The sequence below is a fragment of the Antechinus flavipes genome, chromosome 4 (assembly GCF_016432865.1).
Source record: "Antechinus flavipes isolate AdamAnt ecotype Samford, QLD, Australia chromosome 4, AdamAnt_v2, whole genome shotgun sequence".
Taxonomy (NCBI): Eukaryota; Metazoa; Chordata; class Mammalia; order Dasyuromorphia; family Dasyuridae; genus Antechinus; species Antechinus flavipes.
The window spans coordinates 10,968,831-10,988,057 of NC_067401.1; the positions used below are offsets into that span (position 1 = coordinate 10,968,831).

Here is a 19,227-nt window from a genome sequence, read left to right on the forward strand (position 1 = left end):
GCCTCCCTGCGGCTCACAAAGGAGCGGGGAGCCCCGGGGACCACCCCCCTCGCTTTCCAGAGGCGGACCCCGAGGGCTCGCGGTCTGGGGGCCGGGGAGGGGCAGTGGCCGGAGAATCCCGGGGCGGGGCTGCCGGGGAGGAGCGGGCCGCCGGAAGAGTCGCCGTCGCCTCCCAAGCCAGGGAAATTGGGAGAGCGGAAGCTGCGGCGGGCAGCTGGAGAGGGGGGAGGCGGGAGGCGGGGAGGCGGTCGGGCGGCGCTGGGACCCGGGGGCGGCCGGAGAACAAGGGAGCCGCGGCCGCCGCGCTCCGGAGCGAGCCGCCCAGCGCAGCGCAGCCGAGCCCAGCGCTCCGGCCGGTCCGAGGCCAGGGCGCCCGCGCGCAGGGGCGGGGGGGGCGCGGGCCGCCGGGACCATGGGGGAGACCAAGATCATCTACCACCTGGACGGCCAGGAGACGCCGTACCTGGTGAAGCTGCCGCTGCCCGCCGAGCGCGTCACCCTGGCCGACTTCAAGGGCGTCCTGCAGCGGCCCACCTACAAGTTCTTCTTCAAGTCCATGGACGACGACTTCGGGTGAGCGCGGGCCGGGCGGGGGGCCGGGGGCCGGGAGGGCCGCGGGCACCCGTGCCAGCTCGCTGCCCAGCGCCAGGCTGCCGCTGGTGGGCGGTGCCGCCGCCACCCCCCCCCCGAAGTGGCCGCGCGCTCGGGCTCCGGGGGCTCCTCTCCCGGCCCATCTGGCCCCGAAGGTCCGGGGGCTCCCGGCGGGGAGGGATCGCGCTCACCGGGGAGGCCCCGCGGGCCCGGGCTCTCCCCCTTCCCTTCGGGGCCTACACTCTCGGTCTGAGCCAGCTCCCAAGCCCAGCGTGGGGGCATTTAGGAGAGAGCCTTCCCCTTTAAGAGGGGATGGAATGTTGGAGCGAGTGTTGCTGCAGCCGGAAGGTTTTGTAGCAGCTGGCCTGGAGAGGCCCCCCTCCCCCTCCGCCCCTCCCCCCTGCTCCCCTGGGAATGGGGGAGGGGCTCCCTCTCAGTCTGGCAGGAGAAGGGACTGGGGGCTAGGCTGGGAGGCCCAGTGGGGGTGGCCACGGCCCAAGCTCCCGGGGCTGATGGGCTGCCTCCTCCTCCTCCACCCCCGTGCTCAGGTCTGGCTCTCTCGGGCTCTCTTTCTCTCTATCTCTCTTTCTTTCTCTCTATCTCTGTCCCATCTCCCGGTCTTACTCCCATCTCTGTTAGTCTCTGTCTCTGCCTCTGTCTCTCTCTCTCTTTCTCTCTCTCTCTGTCTCTCTCTGTCTCTGTCTGTCTGTCTCTGTCTGTCTGTCTCTCTCTGTCTCTGCCTCTCTCTGTCTCTGTCTCTCTCTGTCTCACTCTGTCTCTCTATGTCTCTGTCTCTCTCTGTCTCTCTCTCTGTCTCTCTCTCTGTTTCTGTTTCTCTGTCTCTGTCTCTCTCTGTCTCTGTCTCTCTCTGTCTCTGCCTCTGTCTGTCTCTCTCTCTGTCTCTGTCTCTGCCTCTGTCTCTGCCTCTGTCTCTCTCTGTCTCTCTCTGTCTCTGTCTCTCTCTGTCTCTCTCTGTCTCTGTCTCTCTGTCTCTCTCTCTCTCTCTCTGTCTCTCTCTCTGTTTCTGTCTCTGTCTCTCTCTGTCTCTCTCTCTTTCTCTCTGTCTCTCTCTGTCTCTGTTTCTGTCTCTGTCTCTCTCTGTCTCTCTCTCTTTCTCTCTGTCTCTCTCTGTCTCTCTGTCTCTCTCTGTCTCTGTCTCTTTCTCTCTCTGTCTCTCTTTCTCTCTCTGTCTTTGCCTCTGTCTCTCTCTGTCTCTGTCTCTCTCTGTCTCTGTCTCTCTCTGTCTCTCTCTGTTTCTGTCTCTGTCTCTCTCTTTCTCTCTCTGTCTCTGTCTCACTCTGTCTCTCTCTCTGTTTCTGTCTCTGTCTCTCTCTTTCTCTCTCTGTCTCTGTCTCTCTCTCTGTCTCTGTCTCTCTGTCTCTGTCTCTGCCTCTGTCTCTCTCTCTCTCTGTCTCTGTCCCTCCCCCCATCTATTTTGTGGAAGGGAAGACAGAGTCGTGGGGAAGGGGGTCTTTCCTCATCCAGCCGGTCCTCCTTCCGGGCTGGCCCATCCCTGGGAACAGAAAGCCTGCTTTGGGATGATACTACACGGAAAGTGCTCGGACCCGCGGGGGATGGCGGCTCCCATCAGTGCCCTGCTCGGGCCCGGCAGTTCCCCACTTCTTAGCCCCCCACCCGGCAGGTCACACTAACAGGCCCCGAGTTCTCTTGGCCCGGCCCCCAAGGGAGCACTCGGGGTTTCTGGGAGGAGCGGCAGCTCAGGACCTTCAGCTGGGTTTCACCCATTTGATCCCAAAGACGTGAATTCGCCAAACGTTTATTAGGGGCCTCGTGTCCCCGACACCGGGAACACAAAGGGAGAACAGGGAGCTTCTGGTCTCTGGGCGGCAGCCGGGAAGTGTCTGAGCAGATTCTCCAGGCCCCTTGAAGAGGGATTGAGAAGGGCTGGGTCCGGTTTGTGGGACCCAGGGCCGAGTTTATGGGAAAGGGGACATGGGTCGAGATTTGCGTTTTAGTGGAAGAGAAAACTTCCTTAATCCCTTCCTGGAGGAGGAGGAGGAAGGTTCCTGGGGAACTGGCTCCGGAGGAAGAGAAGGTTTCGGGGAGAGCGGGGGGGGGGGGAGCACCCCGGGCGTGGGGATCACCGGCGTCCCGAGGCAGGAGGCGGCGCAGCCGTCTCGGGGACCCTCGGAGTCCGTTCGCTGGCTCTGATGCGGCCGATGGAAGGCGAGCGGTTCAAAGGCCAAGAGGATGAGATGGTCTCTGGTTCCCGCGGCGACGGGGGTCCCTGTGATGGGGCCGGGACCCTCGCAGAGAGAGATTTGGCGCCTTCTTGGAGGAGACGGGAAAGGGGACAGGCCGGGGAAAAGAAAGCCGATGAGCGGGAGTAAAAAAAGATTGTTGTGAGAGGTTTGGGGGTAGAATTGCCGTGTCCTGGGAGGAGGGAGGAGGGGGAGGCTGAGGAGACGGCCGTCGCCCCGGAGCACAGAGGGAGCCTCCAGAAAGGGGGAAGTTTGGGGAAGGGGAAGGTTCATGGAGACAGGGAGCACCCGGGACCAGGTGGGAGCACCCGGGACCAGGTGGGAGCACCCGGGACCAGGTGGGAGCACCCGGGACCAGGTGGGAGCACCCGGGACAAAGTGGGAGCGTCCGGGACAAGGTGGGAGCACCCGGGACAAGGTGGGAGCGTCTGGGACAAGGTGGGAGCACCCGGGACCAGGTGGGAGCACCCGGGACCAGGTGGGAGCGTCCCGGACAAGGTGGGAGCATCCGGGACAAGGTGGCCTTTGTTGGCCGTTGTTGATGGACAAGATTTCTAGGAAAGAAGGTGGAGGAAAAAAAAGAGGTGCCGGGAAGAGGGAGTGGGAGGGGCTGAAGTGGACGAGCCAAAGAGCTGTTGACGGTGACCCGGGACCCAGCTGAGGGACCGGAGGCGAGTCTGGGGGCTGTCCTGGGGAGGTCGGGGAGACCCAGGCCCGGTCACAAAGCCCACATCTTGGTCCCCCCCCAAGGGTGCTTTGGGCACTTTGGGACATCAGGAGTGTCCTGCTCTTGTGCTGAGGGTGGGAGCGGCCCCGGGGGCTGATGGGGTTTTACTGGAAAGTTTGGCTTGGACAGACTCGGGAAGAGACAGGAGACGTTGCCGTCAGAGGTGATGGCGGCGGAGCAGGGGCCGAAGCTTTGGCAGGCGGTGGGGGGCTTGGTTCCTGAAGGATGCTCCCGACGCGGGCGAGAAGGGGACGAGGGGTCGGTCCTCCCTTCGGGCGAGGTCCCTCACGCTGGGCAGAGGGACTGTTCCCCGAGTCCTCCCCCTCCCTCCTCTTCCCGAGAACGGCTCCTCCCCCTCCGGGACCAGGACGGGGGCGTTTCCCCTAGGAGAAAAGTTCGCCTGCTTTAACCGTGTTCCGGTCAGTCTCGGTGAGACCGTGGGCAAAATCTCTCACGAGAACCCAAGGCGGCTTCTCTGCCCTGTCCTGGAGAAAGCCACGGTCTGCGTGCGGAAAGGGGGGGGGGGTCCTGGCTGGCAGGTCCGTCCTCCGGCCCCAAGCAGGGAGCCAGCCAGGAGGCCCGAGCCCCCCCCCTGTACCCCCCCCTGTGCCCCTCCAGGGCCGCTCCCTAAGCCTGGGACCACGAGGGGCTGCGCGGGGAATCCCCCCCGGGAGGGCCTGAGACCCCCGAAATCAGCAGAAATACAGAGGATGGCTCCCTGGAGGTTTGAGGCTCACAAAGCCCGTTTCCTGCCCAGGCGGCGGCCGCAGGAGGGCAGCGCTGCGGGCGTTTGCCCCGTTTCCCAGCGAGCAGGCGTGGAGCGGTCGGGTGGGTGCCCGGAGGGGCGGCCCCCAGCCCAGCGCGTGCCCGCTGTGCCCACGGCCTCTCAGCAGCCCCTGCGGACCTGCTCCGGGGGGAGCCAGAGAAGGATGCGGGGGAAGGACCCCGAGGCCTTCAAGGATTTCTGTCGTGTCCAGTGCAGAGAACCCCGGGGGGGGGGCGCCCCCTGCCCGCACCAAGGTCTGCGCGCCTGGGAGTCCCGGAGGCTCTGACTCGGGGCGGCTGCGACTGGCCCGGGACCCTCAGTCAGCCCAAGCCCAGGCCCCCGATGGGCGGGACCCTCTGCCCCGTCACAGCCTCCTCGGGCCCCACGGGGACGGCCCCGGGACTGGATTCGGGGAAGGGAACGGCCGGGCCTGATGCCAGGAAGGAGCCAGGGACAGGCGCAGGAGACAACATGGGCTCGAGAGCTCCTCCGGCCTTACCGGCTTCCCCTTGGGCCGTGAGCCTCACCTGCAGTGGGGGCAGCCGGGAGGTCTCTGCGAGCGGGAGCCGGAGCGTGGGGCGGGGGCCGAGGCAGGAGCCGGGGGGAGAGGGGGGGTCAGAACGGGCCCGTTTGTCCGGCGCCGGCTCGCGGTGGGTAAATATTTGCCAGGGGGCTGGAACGGAGCGGCCGGTCCCGGGCTGGGGGTGATGGGCAGGAAGGAAGGAGGCGCCCCCCTGCGGAGAGACAAGAGGCATCGGTCCCAGTGGGGGCCGCTCGGGGGGGGGGGGGAGCAGAGGCCACGGCAGCCCCAGAGCCGGACGGGACCTCCCAGAGGCTCGGGACCAAGCGCCCGCCTGAGGGCCTGGGGAGGGCGCCCGCCTCGGTCAGCCCGGGGGGAGGGGGCGGGGGGCTCCGTCCGCAGATTTGGCCGAGCCCCCAGGAGCGTGAGGGTCACAGGCGGCCGAGAGCACTTCCTCCCCCCGACCGAGCCTGTGCCAGCGGCGAGAGGGAAGTGGGCCCCCCCGTGGGCCGGGCCTCCCGCCCTGCGCGCCGCCCACCTCGGCCCCTCAGCCCCCGTCCCCGGGCTTCCTCCGGCTTCTCCCACGTCGGCCCAAAGCGGAGGCGTCAGCCACGTCACAAGCACTGATTAGGCGCCTGCTGTATGCCGGGTGTCGCGCAGAGAGCCGGGGACACCGGGACAGGGCGTCCCCGCCGACCGAGCATCTCCGGGCTCTGGGGAAACGACCGGAGGCAAAAACTTGGGTGACGGGAAGCCTCTGAGACGTGGGGGGGGGGGGGGGGGGGTAAATGACCCGGCCAGAATCGTGGGACTGAAGGCGGGAACCTGAGGTTACATTTGAACTCGGGGCCTCCCGGCTCCGGGCCGTGCTCTGCCCCCTCCCCCCTTCTCCTCCCCCCCCCTCTCTCTCTCTCGATCTCGGCCTCTCCTTCCCCAGTTGAAATCGCAGATGAGGGAACGAAGGCAAACAGGGTTCGGCGACTTGCCCGAGTTGGCCCGTCCGGTGTCTGCCCCCGTGTCTCTGACGGGCCTGGGTTAGGGTCTCTGTGGGCGGGTCCCGGTGCTGCCCCCCCCCCTCCCCCACGTGGCTGCCCCCTCCCCCCGGGGTTCCTGGGGCTCCTGGCGAAGGCCCTTCCCCGAGCCCCGGATCCTCGCCAGCGGCGATCTCTCTCCTGGCCGCTTGGGGCGCGGGGAGGAGGGACCGAAAGGGCACCAGGAGGACGGGGCAGATGGTGCCGGGGCTGGCGGGGGATGGCAGAGGGCAACCCCGCGGGGGCGCTGAGGGGGCAACAGCCACTGCCATGGAAAACACCCAGGGTGGGAGGGGGCAGGGGAGGAGTGCCGGCTGCCTTCTGGTGCCGGGCGGGGGCAGCTTCGTTCTGGGAAGTCCCTGGCCCCCTGACCCTGCCCCTCTCACCCCCCTGCCCCCTTCATCCCTGACCCCTCACCCCTGACCCCCTCACTCTGACCCCCTTACCCCTGACCCCACTAACCGCCTCCCACTTGCTCTCAGGGTGGTGAAGGAAGAGATCTCGGACGATAACGCGCGGCTCCCGTGTTTCAATGGCCGGGTGGTGTCCTGGGTAAGGAGCCCGAGCCCCGCCCGCCCTTCCCCTGGTGCCCGTCTCTCGCCCCGGCCTCCCTTCCCCCCGGGCCGCTCCCTTCTCCCAGGGTCCCCTGCAGCCGGGACGGCCGCTCTCCTTGGGGGAATCTCCCCCCCGAGCCCCGGTGACCTTTGGGCCCCTGCTCTGTCTCCCCCCTCCCATCAGATTTAAAGCCCGGCCCCGCCCCGCAGACCCTCCCCCATTTTACAGATGAGGGAACTGAGGCTCGCCCCAAGCCTCGGCCCCGCCCCTCAATAAGCCGCCTTCTCTCTCTCTCTCTCTGTCTCTCTCTCTCTCTCTCTCTCTCTCTCTCTCTCTCTCTCTCTCTCTCTCTCGCCGCCGGCTCCGCCCAGCTGGTGTCGGCCGAGGGCTCGCACCCCGAGCCCAGCTCCTTCTGCCCCGACAATCCCTCCGAGCTGCCGCCCCCCATGGAGCGCACCGGTGGCATCGGCGACTCCCGGCCCCCCTCCTTCCAGTGAGTACGGGGCAGGCCGGGGGAGGGGCAGGGCCCCGGGGCAAAGGGACCCCGGCCAGCAGGGGGCACCCTCGGCTTCCCGGCCCCCAACACCTCCCTCTGCCCCGCAGCCCTCACACCGGTGGGGGGAGCCAGGAGAACCTGGACAATGACACGGAGACCGATTCCCTGGTGTCCGCGCAGCAGGAACGGCCCCGGCGGAGGGATGGGCCAGAGCACGGTGCGTACCCCCTGCCCCCCCCCCCCCCCCGGGGGCCCTGCCCGGCCCTCAGACCCCCCACCCCTCCCCCCCCCCAGGCCCGGCCCTCAGCCCCCCCCCCCCCCCCCCGGGGGCCCTGCCCAGCCCTCAGCCCCCCCCCCCCGCCCCTCCCCCCCCACCAGGCCCGGCCCTCAGCTCGTGCGTTTCCCAGCATGCACCGCTCTGCCCCCCCCCGAACCCGGGCCCCCCCTGACTGCGGGGCCGCCCCTCCCCCACAGTGGCCCGGATGAACGGCACGGCCAAGGGGGAGCGGAGGAGAGACGCGGGCGGCTACGACAGCTCTTCCACCCTCATGAGCAGCGAGCTGGAGACCACGAGCTTCTTCGACTCTGACGAGGACGATTCCACCAGCAGGTGAGGGGGGGGGGGGCACTGCGGGGACAGACGGGGGCCTCCAGCTTCAGGAGCCCCAGGGGCCGGAGGGGGGGGGGGGACACCACCGGGACAGACCGGGCCCTTCCAGGTTCAGCAGCTCCACGGAGCAGAGCAGCGCGTCCCGCCTCATGAGGAGACACAAGCGGCGCCGGAGGAAACAGAAGGTGGCCCGGATCGAGCGGGTACGTGGCAGGCCCGGGCTGGGCTGAGGACGGGTCTCCCTGGCCCTGGGGGGGGTCCTCGGGCCCGGCCGCCCCCCCGGCTCAGGGGCTTCTTTTGTTGCAGTCGTCGTCCTTCAGCAGCATCACCGACTCCACCATGTCCCTCAACATCATCACCGTCACGCTCAACATGGGTGAGCAGGACCCCCTCCCCCGCCTCCCTCCCCCTCCCCCACCACATCTCCCCCTCGGGCAGAGCCGGAGTCTGCTCCCCTCCCCCTCCCCCCCTCCCCCCCTCCCCCCCCCCGGCCCAAGTAAGGCGGCCCGACAGGGGCCTCCGACCTCCCTCTGGCCCAGGCGGCCTCCCCGGGCACATCTCTGGGCGAGGGCCCGGATCCAAACGCTGGCTCAGATGCCCCCTCCCTGCCTGGGCCTGAGCTTTTGGGGGATGGGACTAGGGCCCCCCCCCCCCCCGAGGGCTCGGCCAGCCTCAGTTCTAGGGTCCTGAGGTCCGAGACGAGCTCCCTTAAGGGGGAGCGATCCCCCAGTCGCTGCCTCGGGCGGAGCTAAGGGCTGGCGTCCGCGCGGCCCCGGAGGTCCGTAGCTTCTCAGATTTCCCAGCAGCCCCGGGAGCCGGGCGCCTTGTGCCCCTTTCACAGAAGAGGGAACTGAGGCGGAGAGAAGGTGACTGGTCCAAGGTCACGAGCTAGGAAGCGGCTCAGGCTCTCCTGCCCCTCTGCCCGTCGGGCGGCCGTGCCCCGGGGCCAGGACCGTGGGCCCCGTTCTGCGGGGGCCGCGCTGTGATCTCTTTGTGTCCCCTCCTGTCTCCAACCCCGACAGAGAAATACAACTTCCTGGGCATCTCCATCGTGGGCCAGAGCAACGAGCGTGGCGACGGCGGCATCTACATCGGCTCCATCATGAAGGGGGGCGCCGTGGCCGCCGACGGGCGGATCGAGCCGGGGGACATGCTCCTGCAGGTGCCCTCCCTGAACCGGGATCCCTGCCCAGCCGCTGGAGGGGGGTCTGGGGGGCCCGGCCGCTGGAGGGGGGTCTGGGGGCCCGGCCGCTGGAGGGGGGTCTGGGGGCCCGGCCGCTGGAGGGGGGTCTGGGGGGCCGGCTGCGGGCTCAGCCCCCCCTCCCCGTGCTTGCCCCCCCAGGTAAACGACATCAATTTCGAGAACATGAGTAACGATGACGCCGTCCGAGTCCTCCGAGAAATCGTGCACAAACCCGGGTAGGAGGCGGGAGGGGGGAGGGCAGAGCTGGGGGGCGAGGGCGCCCACTCACCGGGCAGGGCGGGCTGCGGGCCTGGCAGCTGCAGGGGACTCCTCACGGGGGAGGGGGGGACAAGGTCGGAAGAGGTCAGGTGACTGGCTAAGGTCACACAGCTAGTGGGGGAGGGGGGCAGGGAGGGGAGGGAGGGGAGGTGGCTGGCTGCAAACCAGCGCGCCCCCTGCTGGTGCGACCTGCCCCCAGCTTGTCCCTGGGACAAGGGGAGAGACAGAGGGAGGGAGGATCTCCCACCTGACCCCTGGCCCTTTGGTTGCAGGCCCATCACCCTGACGGTGGCCAAGTGCTGGGACCCCAGCCCCCGAGGCTGCTTCACCCTGCCCAGGAGTAAGTGGATGGGGGGGGGGGGGTCGAAGCTGGCACCCCAGAGCCCCGGCTCTCCCCTCCCACCTCCCACATCTGCCTCCGCGGGGGCCGTCGCTCCCGCTCCCCCCGGGAACAGCTCCCTCTCAGGCCCGGCCCCCAGGGCGGCTCCCAGGCCAGTGACGGGCGCACGAGGGCCTTCGGAGCTGGGAGCCCTGGGTGAGCTGTCGCGTCCGGCTGCCCCCACTTTTCAGACGAGGGCGCTGAGGGCCGGAGGAGGACGGCGTGTGCCAGTCAGCCCCCCCTCCTTGGCCGGCGTCCCAGGCCTGGGGCCGGGGCTGACGCTGCCCGTCTCTCGCCCCCAGGTGAGCCCATCCGGCCCATTGACCCCGCAGCCTGGGTGTCCCACACGGCAGCCATGACGGGCACCTTCCCGGCCTACGGCATGAGCCCCTCCCTCAGCACCATCACCTCCACCAGTTCCTCCATCGCCAGCTCCATCCCCGACACCGAGCGTGAGTAGCCACCAGCTCACGGGGACCGTGGGCCGGAAGCAGCCTCCCCAGGGGAGGCAGGAAGAGGAGGGAGCAGGGCGGAGCCTCCGGGGGCTCTGGGGCCGGGGGCCGGCAGTGCTCCCTCCGGGTCCTCGGCTCCTGGAGTCCCTGACCTCGTCGCCTGCCCTTCTTACAGGCACAACCCCAGGCATACAGATTCTGAGCTGGAGGGGCTTCAGAAGCCCAATGCCCATTTTACAGATTAAGAAACTGAGGCCCAGGGGGCTGAAGTAAACTTGCCCAAGCTCACACAGGGATTATTTCCCTGGTTTACGTATCTCTGGGACCTAGCCACAGTGCCTGGGATGTATTCAGCAAGTACTGAATAATTCCCCTCTGAATTTAACTGAAACACAGGAGACAGAGGCCTGCAGCCACCCCTTTCCTCCGTTCCACGCAATGAGACCTGAGGGTTCTCTTAGTGTTCCAAAGACCCCATTTCACAGATGGAAAAACAGTGGGAAAAGGGAGATTCCCCAAGTTCCCCCAGATGAAAAATAGCCGGGGCAGGATTTGAACCCAGTCCTCTTGACGCCAGAGCCATGGTCCTTTCCGCCTCCCACTGCTCTGTCTCTGCCCCCAGGCCTCGATGACTTTCACCTGTCCATCCACAGCGACATGGCCACCATAGTCAAAGCCATGGCTTCCCCAGAGTCCGGGCTGGAGGTCCGAGACCGGATGTGGCTCAAGATCACCATCCCCAACGCCTTCATCGGTAAGCTCGGGTCCCGGCGGCGCCGGCGGGCTGAGGAGGGCGGGGGCCCCTCCCCGGCAGCCTCCCCAGAGCTGGCGTCGCTTCAGGTTCCGACGTAGTGGACTGGCTGTACCACAACGTGGAGGGCTTCACGGACCGGCGCGAGGCCCGGAAATACGCCAGCAACCTGCTGAAAGCCGGCTTCATCCGTCACACGGTCAACAAGATCACCTTCTCCGAGCAGTGCTACTATATCTTCGGAGACCTCTGCGGCAGTACGTGCCCCTCCCCCATCAGTCCCAGCCCTCCACCCCCACCTTCCCTGTCCCTGGGAAAAGCCACGAGCTGATAACGTGAAGTGGGGGGGAGGGGTGTCTCTGTGTGTCTGTCTGTGTGTCTGTGTGTCCTACTTGGCAAATTGGAGGAACAAACTAGTTGGATTCTTAGGCCATTCTGAAGCCTTTGACCCTCACTGGACCTCAGTTTCCTCATCTATAAAATGAATGGGTTTGACCAGTGATCCTCTGAGGTCCCTGGGAATTCTAGAGTTCAGAAGCCGTGAAGTTGTGCTCCCCTAGATTCTCTTTTGGAAGCGGAGACGTGCAGAATTAAAGTAGGGGAAAGGCAGAGAGAGTTAAGGAAACTAGAGCCCCCCGAGTCACGGACGTTTGTCTCAAGTCAGAGAAATGCTCGGCCCAAAGAGCCTGGGGCCGTTCGCATTGTCCAGGTACCGCTCACAGCCTGGCCGGGCAAAGAAGGGAGATGGCCGAGGCTGAGGTTGGTGAGACCGGCTGATGTGCTTGTGCAGAGGAAGTGGGCCGTGGCCTGGGGTTCCATCCCCCCAGGCCCATCTTGGAAAATCAACTTGACCTTGGAATGCATCTGGCTTTCAGGCTTTTAGTCACATACAACTCTTCGTGATCCCGTTTTGGGCGATTTTCTTGGCAAAGACATTGCAGTGGTTTACCATTTCCTTTTCATTTTATAGAGGAGGAAACTGAGGGAAACGGGGTTAAATGACTTGCCTAGGGTCACTTAGTTACTAAGTGTCTGAACTCAGGAAGGTGAATCTTCCCGACTCCAGGCCCACCTGTCTATCTACTGTGCCACCAGCTGACATCAATGGATCTGGCTATGCAAGAAAATGATTTTGGGCCATACAACATATACTCTGTTGTATTCTACTTGATAAGCACTTGTAACTGTAAAGTAACTCTAGGATCATTGATTCAGAGGCATCTGGTCCAATCCCCTCTTTTTACAGATCAGGAAACTAAGTCCCAGATAAAGAGAGTGACTTAAGGATCCTTTGATCATAAGTTGAGGGCTGGAAGACCTCTGAGGCTATAGACCTCTTCATCTTACAAGAGAGGAAACTGAGTCCTAGCTATGAGGAACTGGGATATAACCTAGATGCCAGTTAGTACAACCCTCTTATTTTTCTAGATAAGAAAATTGAGACCCAGAAAAGTAAAGTCATTTGGTCAGCAAGCATTTATTAAGCACCTGCTGTATGCCAAATCCCGTGCTAAGAACTGAAGAAACAAAGAAAGGCAAAAGACATTCCCTGCCCTTGAGGAACTCAAAGTCTAACAACAGGGAAACCAGGTATACCAAGAAGACGTATACAGTGCAAGTGAGAGATAATCAACACAGATTAAGGAGGACCGAGAAGGGCTTCTTATGGAAGGTGGGGTTTCAGCTGAGACTAGAAGGAAACCAGGGAGCCAGAAAGTAAAGGTGAGAAGGGAGAGTGGCAGAGGTGGAAGTGACAAGAGACGCTGTGGAGGTGAAATGGACGAGATGTGGCAGAGGTGGATGTGACAAGAGACGCTGTGGAAGTGAAATGGACGAGATGTGGCAGAGGTGGACGTGACAAGAGACGCTGTGGAAGTGAAATGGACGAGATGTGGCAGAGGTGGACGTGACAAGAGACGCTGTGGAGGTGAAATGGACGAGATGTGGCAGAGGTGGATGTGACAAGAGACGCTGTGGAAGTGAAATGGACGAGATGTGGCAGAGGTAGATGTGACAAGAGACGCTGTGGAAGTGAAATGGACAAGATGTGGCAGAGGTGGATGTGACAAGAGACGCTGTGGAAGTGAAATGGACGAGATGTGGCAGAGGTGGATGTGACGAGACGCTGTGGAAGTGAAATGGACGAGATGTGGCAGAGGTGGACGTGACCAGAGGTGGAACTGACGAGATGTGGCAGAGGTGGAAGTGACGAGATGCTGTAGAAGTGGAATGGACAAGAGATATGGCAGAGGTGGAACTGACAAAGTTATGGCAGAAGTGAAAGTGATAAGAGGTGTGGCAGAAGTGGAATTGACGAGAGATGCCATGTGGCTGAACTGAAATTGACAGGGTGAGAGATAATGAAGGTGAGTCCCAGGTTGCAAGTTTGGGTGACTGGGAGAATGATGCTGCTCTGGACAATTATAGGGAAATTCAGAAAAGGAGAGATGAGAGGGAACTGAGTTCAGTTTTAAACAAATTAACTGTGATGTTCAGGGATGTCCGATGGGCAGGTGAAGTTGTGAGTCTGGATGTCATGAGAGAGGGTGAGTGTATCTCACAATCATCAGCAGAGAGATGGTTATTGATCTGAGCTAAGATCACAAATAAGATAGTACGGCAGGAGAAATGGGCATGACCCAGATGAAGACCAGCAAAGGAGACAGAAGGAGCAGGCAGATCGGTAGGAGGAAAACCAGAAGAGCCTCGTGTCCCCAAAACCTGGAGAGAAGAGAAAACTAAGGAGGAGAGGGCGATCAACAGTGCTGTAGACTTCAGCTGACAAGGAGGAGGAGGACTGAGAAAAGACCACGGGATTTGGCAATTGAGAGACTGCCGGTAATTTCGGAGATGGCAGTTCTGGTTGAATGATGAGGTTGAAAACCAGACCAGCTAGAGAACTAAGAGAGCAAGAGCAGGGAAAGTGAAGGTACCTTTTGTAAACGGCCTTCTGGGGAAGTTGAACCACAAAAGACAGGATAGATAGGAAGCACAGAAAGGATGGATGGAACAAGGAAGGAACAAGTGAAACATGGACATGTTTCAGCCAACATTTATTAAGCACCTGCTGTATTCAAGGCACTGCGCCAAGTGCTAGGAATACAAATATCTGTAATCATAGAGCTGCCATAGTAGAGACTGAGTATAAATGGGAGAGGGGATACTCTGCCAGAGAAGAGAGGATGGAAGGGAATGACTCGTGCACAAAGAAGGGAGAAGAATCACCTTGTCATGTGAGGCGGGGATGAAGGAGGAGACAGTAACAAAAGGTACCTGAGTGATGAGAGATGAAGGGGAGAAGGACCTTACATGGAATGGCCAAAAACATAACGAAGTCCTCGGCTGAGAGGGGAGGAGAAGCCCCGAGAGGTTGGAGGAGGGATGAGAAGGATTGGAAAAGCAAAGGTGATGAGTGGGAGAGTGAGCCGAATGCGAGGGGTGGAAAGATTGCCTTGCCATAGTGAGGGCCCATGGGAAGTTGTGTTTCATCGATCTGTAGTGGACTCGATCAGGACCGGTTCATGGTTTTCTCTAGTAATAAGTGAGCAGGCAAAAGCAGCAGATGTTTGAGGTTTGTTCAAGATCACATAGTGACAGGCCCGGGATCTGAACTCGGATGCAGGGGAAGCGCAATCCATGCTTCGGGCCAGGCCTTTCTCGACCATCTTCTGGATAAGTCGCCTTCTGGCTCGTTCAGTCACTCAGTCAGTGCACATTTATTACAGGATCATAGAGCTCGAAGAGGCCTTGGAGGCCCAAGTCTACATTCTACAGTTAAAAGAAACTAAGGTTGGAAAGTATCAGGGGCAGGATCTGAACTCAAGTCCTCAAACTTCATATCCATCGCCCTAACCGTTGGACCATGCTGCATCAGTCAGAAAACTGGTGACTTGAACTGGCCCACTCTTTGCTGTCGGACGGTTTCCATGGAGAGAAGAAGAAGGCAATGTGAGCAAGCTCAGAGGGAGGAAGCCATGGAGCAGTCACTGCTTGAGCACCTTGTGCCCGGCACTGTGCTGATCCTAGAGACACAAAAAGCGAGCTCTGCCCTCAGGGAGCTTACCCTCCAAGCAGGGAAACAATGGTACGGTATCTAACTGTAGAAAGTAGTGCAGAATACGTCGAGGTCATCCGAAGGGGTAGGTTTTAGCAGCGGGAGCTCCCCGGGGGGTTGCTGAGGCCCCTGGGGATTGTGGCGAGAGCCTGGCTTTGGGAGCTGAGAAGGTCGGGTAACTCGACTTTTCCACTTACTACCTACAGGCAAATGATTTTCCATCTTTGGGGCTCAGTTTCCTTTTCTGTCAAAGGAGTTGGCCCGGATGACAGACGTCACCCTTCTACTTCTTTGTCTTCCGTTTCTTTTTTGGACATGGCCAATACGAGGCTTTAGTTTATTCCACCCCACGTGCTTGTACCAGGGAGTGATTCTTTTTTGTGCTTTCTCAACGGAGTGTGGGGAGCTAAGGAAGGATGGGAAGGAGGAAAGGCAGGCTTTGGTTGCGTAACAAAATTTTCATTCTAAAAAGCTTAAATTTTTAAAAAAAGAAGAAAAATCAAGAAAAAAGACAACTTTAGATATTTGGTAGGGGGCAGCTAGGTGACATGGTGCATAGAACTGTGGATCTAGAGTCAAGGAGACTTGAGTTCAAATCTGCTGAGACCCTGACTGGCTGTGTTTTCTTGGGCAAGTCACTTAACACTGTTTGCCTCAGTTTCTTCATCTGTAAAATAAGCAGAAGGAAATGGCCAACACTCTGGTACTTTTGGGTCGTGAAGAGTTGTCTGTGACTGAAAAATGACTAAAAAAGAAAACGATCTTCAATCAAAGACACTTGACCTCCCTGGCCCTCGGTTTCTTCATCTGTTAAATGCTGATCTCTAAGGGGTTTGGGTCTCTGAGGTTTTCTCCGGCTCTCGAGCCGGGTCCTGGGCATTGTTGGGCCTGGAAGCGTCTGGTCAGGCAGGAAATGGGCAGTGGGAGTGAGGCTTTGAGGGCCGGGCTGCCGAGGGTCAGCCGGGAGCTGCCGAAGGCCTTAGGGCCGAGGCCGGGGTGGCCCCTGAAGCCCCCTCTTGCTTTCCTTTGCAGACATGGCTAACTTGTCCCTGCACGACCAGGACGGCTCCAGTGGAGCCTCGGACCAAGACACGCTGGCTCCCCTCCCGCACCCCGGGGCTGCCCCGTGGCCCATGGCCTTCCCGTACCAGTACCCGCCCCCCCCACATCCCTATAATCCCCACCCCGGCTTCCCGGAGCCAGGGTACAGCTACGCCGGCGGGGGCAGCGCGGGCAGCCAGCACAGTGAAGGTAAGCCGGGCTCGGGGACGGGGACGGGGGCCTGCCAGGGGCTCCTCCCCGGGGGCAGAGCCTCACCCCCCCCTTCTGCGGACCCCCACCAGGCAGCCGGAGCAGTGGTTCCAACCGCAGCGGCAGCGACCGGCGGAAGGAGAAGGATCCCAAGGCCGGGGACTCCAAGTCGGGGGGCAGCGGGAGCGAGTCGGACCACACGAGCCGCAGCAGCCTGAGGCGGGAGCGGGCCCCCAGCGAGCGCTCGGGCCCAGCCGCCAGCGAGCACAGCGTCCGCAGCCACCACTCGCTGGCCCACAGCCTCCGCAGCCACCACACGCACCAGTCCTACGGGCCCCCGGGGGTGCCCCCGCTCTATGGCCCGCCCATGCTGATGATGCCCCCTCCGCCCGCCGCCATGGGCCCCCCGGGAGCCCCCCCGGGCCGAGACCTGGCCTCGGTGCCCCCAGAACTGACCGCCAGCAGACAGTCCTTCCGCATGGCCATGGGAAACCCCAGTGAGTTCTTTGTGGATGTGATGTGAGCGGTTCCGTCCCCCCGTGGCCCCCGCCCCGTCCCCCAGGCCCCAGGGCTGGTGCCCTCACCAGTCAGCTCTTTTTACTTGTCTGGTAACTAAGCAAAGGGAAATAAACTACAGTGAACTGAACTGGGGGGCTGACCACTGGTGGGGGGGGGCATCCTTAGGGCCGCTGCTGCTGCTGTCGCCGCCTCGGGCCTCTAACCCTCCAGCCGCCGCCACCTGTGCCCAGCTGCTCCCCGTGCCGCTCTCCCACCCTCTAACCGTCCCCCCCGGGCTCCCGGAGCCCCTGTCTTCCCCCTCCCCCTCCTCGGGGACCGCATGCTCAGGGCCCCTTGTGGGGCGGGCGCTCGCTTTCCTCCCGCTCGTGCCAGTCTGAGTGCCAGCTCGGCTCCGGGGGTGTGATGTCACTGGGCACTGCAAGCGCGGGCGGCCTCGGAGTGCATGAGTGTGTAACAATCACACTTAACACACATCCGGGCGGCCAGAGTACGAGTGTGTAACACACAGGGGGCCTTGGAGTGCATGAGTGTATAACACTCACACTTAACACACATCCGGGCAGCCTCGGAGTGCACAAGTGTTACACACACACGCACACACGCACGCACACACACACACACACATCCAAGCAGCCAGAGTATGAGTGTGTAACACACAGGCAGCCTCAGAGTGCACGAGTGTGTAACTCACACTTAACACACTTACATAAACACACACCTGGGCAGCCAGAGTACGAGTGTGTAACACATACGGGCAGCCTCGGAGTATACGAGTGTGTAACTTAAACACACACCTGGGTAGGCTCGGAGTGCATGAGTGTAACACTCACACACACAAACACACATCCAAGCAGCCAGAGTATGAGTGTGTAACACACAGGCAGCCTCAGAGTACACAAGTGTGTAACTCACTTAAATAAACACACACCTGGGCAGCCAGAGTACAAGAGTGTGTAACACATACGGGCAGCCTCGGAGTATACGAGTGTGTAACTTACACACACACCTGGGCAGGCTCGGAGTGCATGAGTGTAACACACACACACACACACAAACACCTGGGCAGCCAGAGTACGAGTGTGTAACACTCACACAGGGCAGCCAGCTGAGCACAAGTCCTCTGACAGGCCCCAGCTGACTGACACAGACGCCCCCAACCCCAGTCAGCCAGAGCAGCCCCCTCCTCCGCCCCTCCTGCCTGCAGCCTCGGCCCTCTCCCTCCTGGATCTGCTGCCGTCCTCACTAACCCCCCCGGCCAGGGCCTCCCGCCTAACGCCCGCTGCCACCGATGCCCGTGTGCTGGTTGCTGCCGTCCCCGTAACCCGACTAACCGGCGAGTCCTGTCTCCTCTGGGCCTTAAATGTGTCTTTTCTTTCTGTTTCCTCCTCCACCAAGCCAAGAATTTCGGGCTTTTTGACTTTCTCTGAGCGCCCGGCGTGGGGAGGCCCCGATCCTGAGGAGACCAGGAGTTCCGCCCCTCCCGCAGCAGCCACAGTTGTGGCCCCCTCAGTGCTCCCCGAAGATGTCCCGTCCTCCCTCCCCGAGACCCTTCCGTCCCCCCGCTTAGCCTCCTGCAGTCTGGCTGGCGCGCACGGGGGCCGTCCAGGAGACTCCTCTCCGGGACTCAGACGGCTTTTCCCGGGGACTGGGCCAGGGTGGTTCCCCTCCCTCACACTCTCCCTCCTCGAGTTCTGGGCCGTGGGGCCGGCCCTGCCCCTCCCCCCGCCTCTGATGAACCCCCGGACATCCCTGCTCCCCTCCATCCCCCCTCCTGTTCCGGGGCAGCCGATAAGGTCTCAGTCTCGCCCTGGGGCCCGTGGGCGGCTCCACTCGCCCTCCAGCCCCTCTGCCCAGAGCAGGGCCGCCCTGCTGCTAGAGCCGGCCTGGAGGTCTCTGGTACTTGCCCCTTTGGACCTCATTCAGTATGTGGGAATCGGGTCGTTTCTCCAATAAATGCCCCCGGGCACCCAGCTGATGCCCTCCCAATGAATAGCGTGGGGGCACCAGAGCCAGAGGGCCGGAATGCCCGCCGGGAGCCAGGAAGGCGGGCGCCCGCAGACACTCGCTCCCTAAGCTCGTGGAGGCCGTTCCCCGGCCCCCCGTGTAAGGACAAAATGAATGCGACGCCTAATGAACGAGTCAAACGAGGGAACGGCCGCGTTCTGTGCTTTGGGGGCCGAGGGCAGAGGCTCGAGCGGAGGCCGCCTCCGGCCTCAAAGTGGTCACTTTCTAGGAGAAAGGAAAGGCCCCAGAGGGGCCCCCGGCCTGACGGAGAGGAGCCCGGCCAGAAACGGCTCGAGCGGCCCGAGGAGGCCTCTGGCCTGGGGAGGTTTGGGCCGGGGCGGCCCAGCAGGAAGGGAGGGTCAGGGCGGGTTCGGAGGTTTGGCCAGAATGCCCCTCCTCTGTCAGCATCTCCCCCACTCAAAACGGGGTTCTCCCCCGTGCTAGCTCAGAGGTAGGGAATGGGTCCCTGGATCTGGAATCCACCCGGGACATTGGCTAGCTGTGTGAGCCAGGATCCGTCACTTACCGCTCTCTGCCCCCGAGCTCATCTGTGAAATGGGCGGGCTCGGTGAGCCCAGGCTTCCTCTCCCCTCCGGTCCAGGCCAGTGTCCGCTCACGCCCTTGCAGCCCTCCCTGGCCGAGCCCCCGGAAGTCCAACCCTTAGTCTCCCCGCCAGTGATGGCGGCCTCCTCAGACACGTCTGCTCCCCTCACTCCTCTGATCCAACCTCCCCCATGGCTCCCTATCGCTGCCCGAGTCAAGCTCCCCTGGCATTCAAAGGCCTTGGCTCTTTCCCCAGTTCTTTCCTCTATGGACTCGACGGCAAGAAGGACTCTG

General features: G+C 62.5%; 1 protein-coding gene and 1 long non-coding RNA gene across 3 annotated transcripts; both read left to right on the forward strand.

Annotated features, from left to right (window-relative positions):
* The first annotated feature begins 362 nt into the window (after positions 1-362).
* On the forward strand, positions 363-18,358 carry DVL3 (dishevelled segment polarity protein 3). Of its 2 annotated transcripts, XM_051999810.1 has the most exons (16): positions 363-573; positions 6,340-6,409; positions 6,784-6,905; positions 7,016-7,125; positions 7,383-7,518; positions 7,628-7,721; positions 7,825-7,894; positions 8,541-8,680; positions 8,861-8,937; positions 9,253-9,320; positions 9,662-9,811; positions 10,434-10,565; positions 10,652-10,819; positions 15,649-15,867; positions 15,960-16,364; positions 17,782-18,358. In XM_051999810.1, the coding sequence occupies exons 1-16, from the start codon at positions 413-415 to the stop codon at positions 17,811-17,813; spliced, it is 2,154 nt and encodes a 717-aa protein (XP_051855770.1). In that variant the 5' UTR covers positions 363-412; the 3' UTR covers positions 17,814-18,358. The 2 variants fall into 2 exon arrangements, with proteins under 2 accessions (XP_051855770.1, XP_051855771.1); XM_051999811.1 differs by lacking the exon at positions 17,782-18,358 and having other exon boundaries at positions 365-573; positions 15,960-16,513.
* Positions 10,851-15,642, forward strand: LOC127563385 (uncharacterized). Its single transcript, XR_007953955.1, has 3 exons — positions 10,851-12,358; positions 12,411-12,566; positions 12,737-15,642. It is a non-coding gene; the product is annotated as an uncharacterized LOC127563385 (long non-coding RNA).
* Positions 18,359-19,227: the final 869 nt, after the last annotated feature.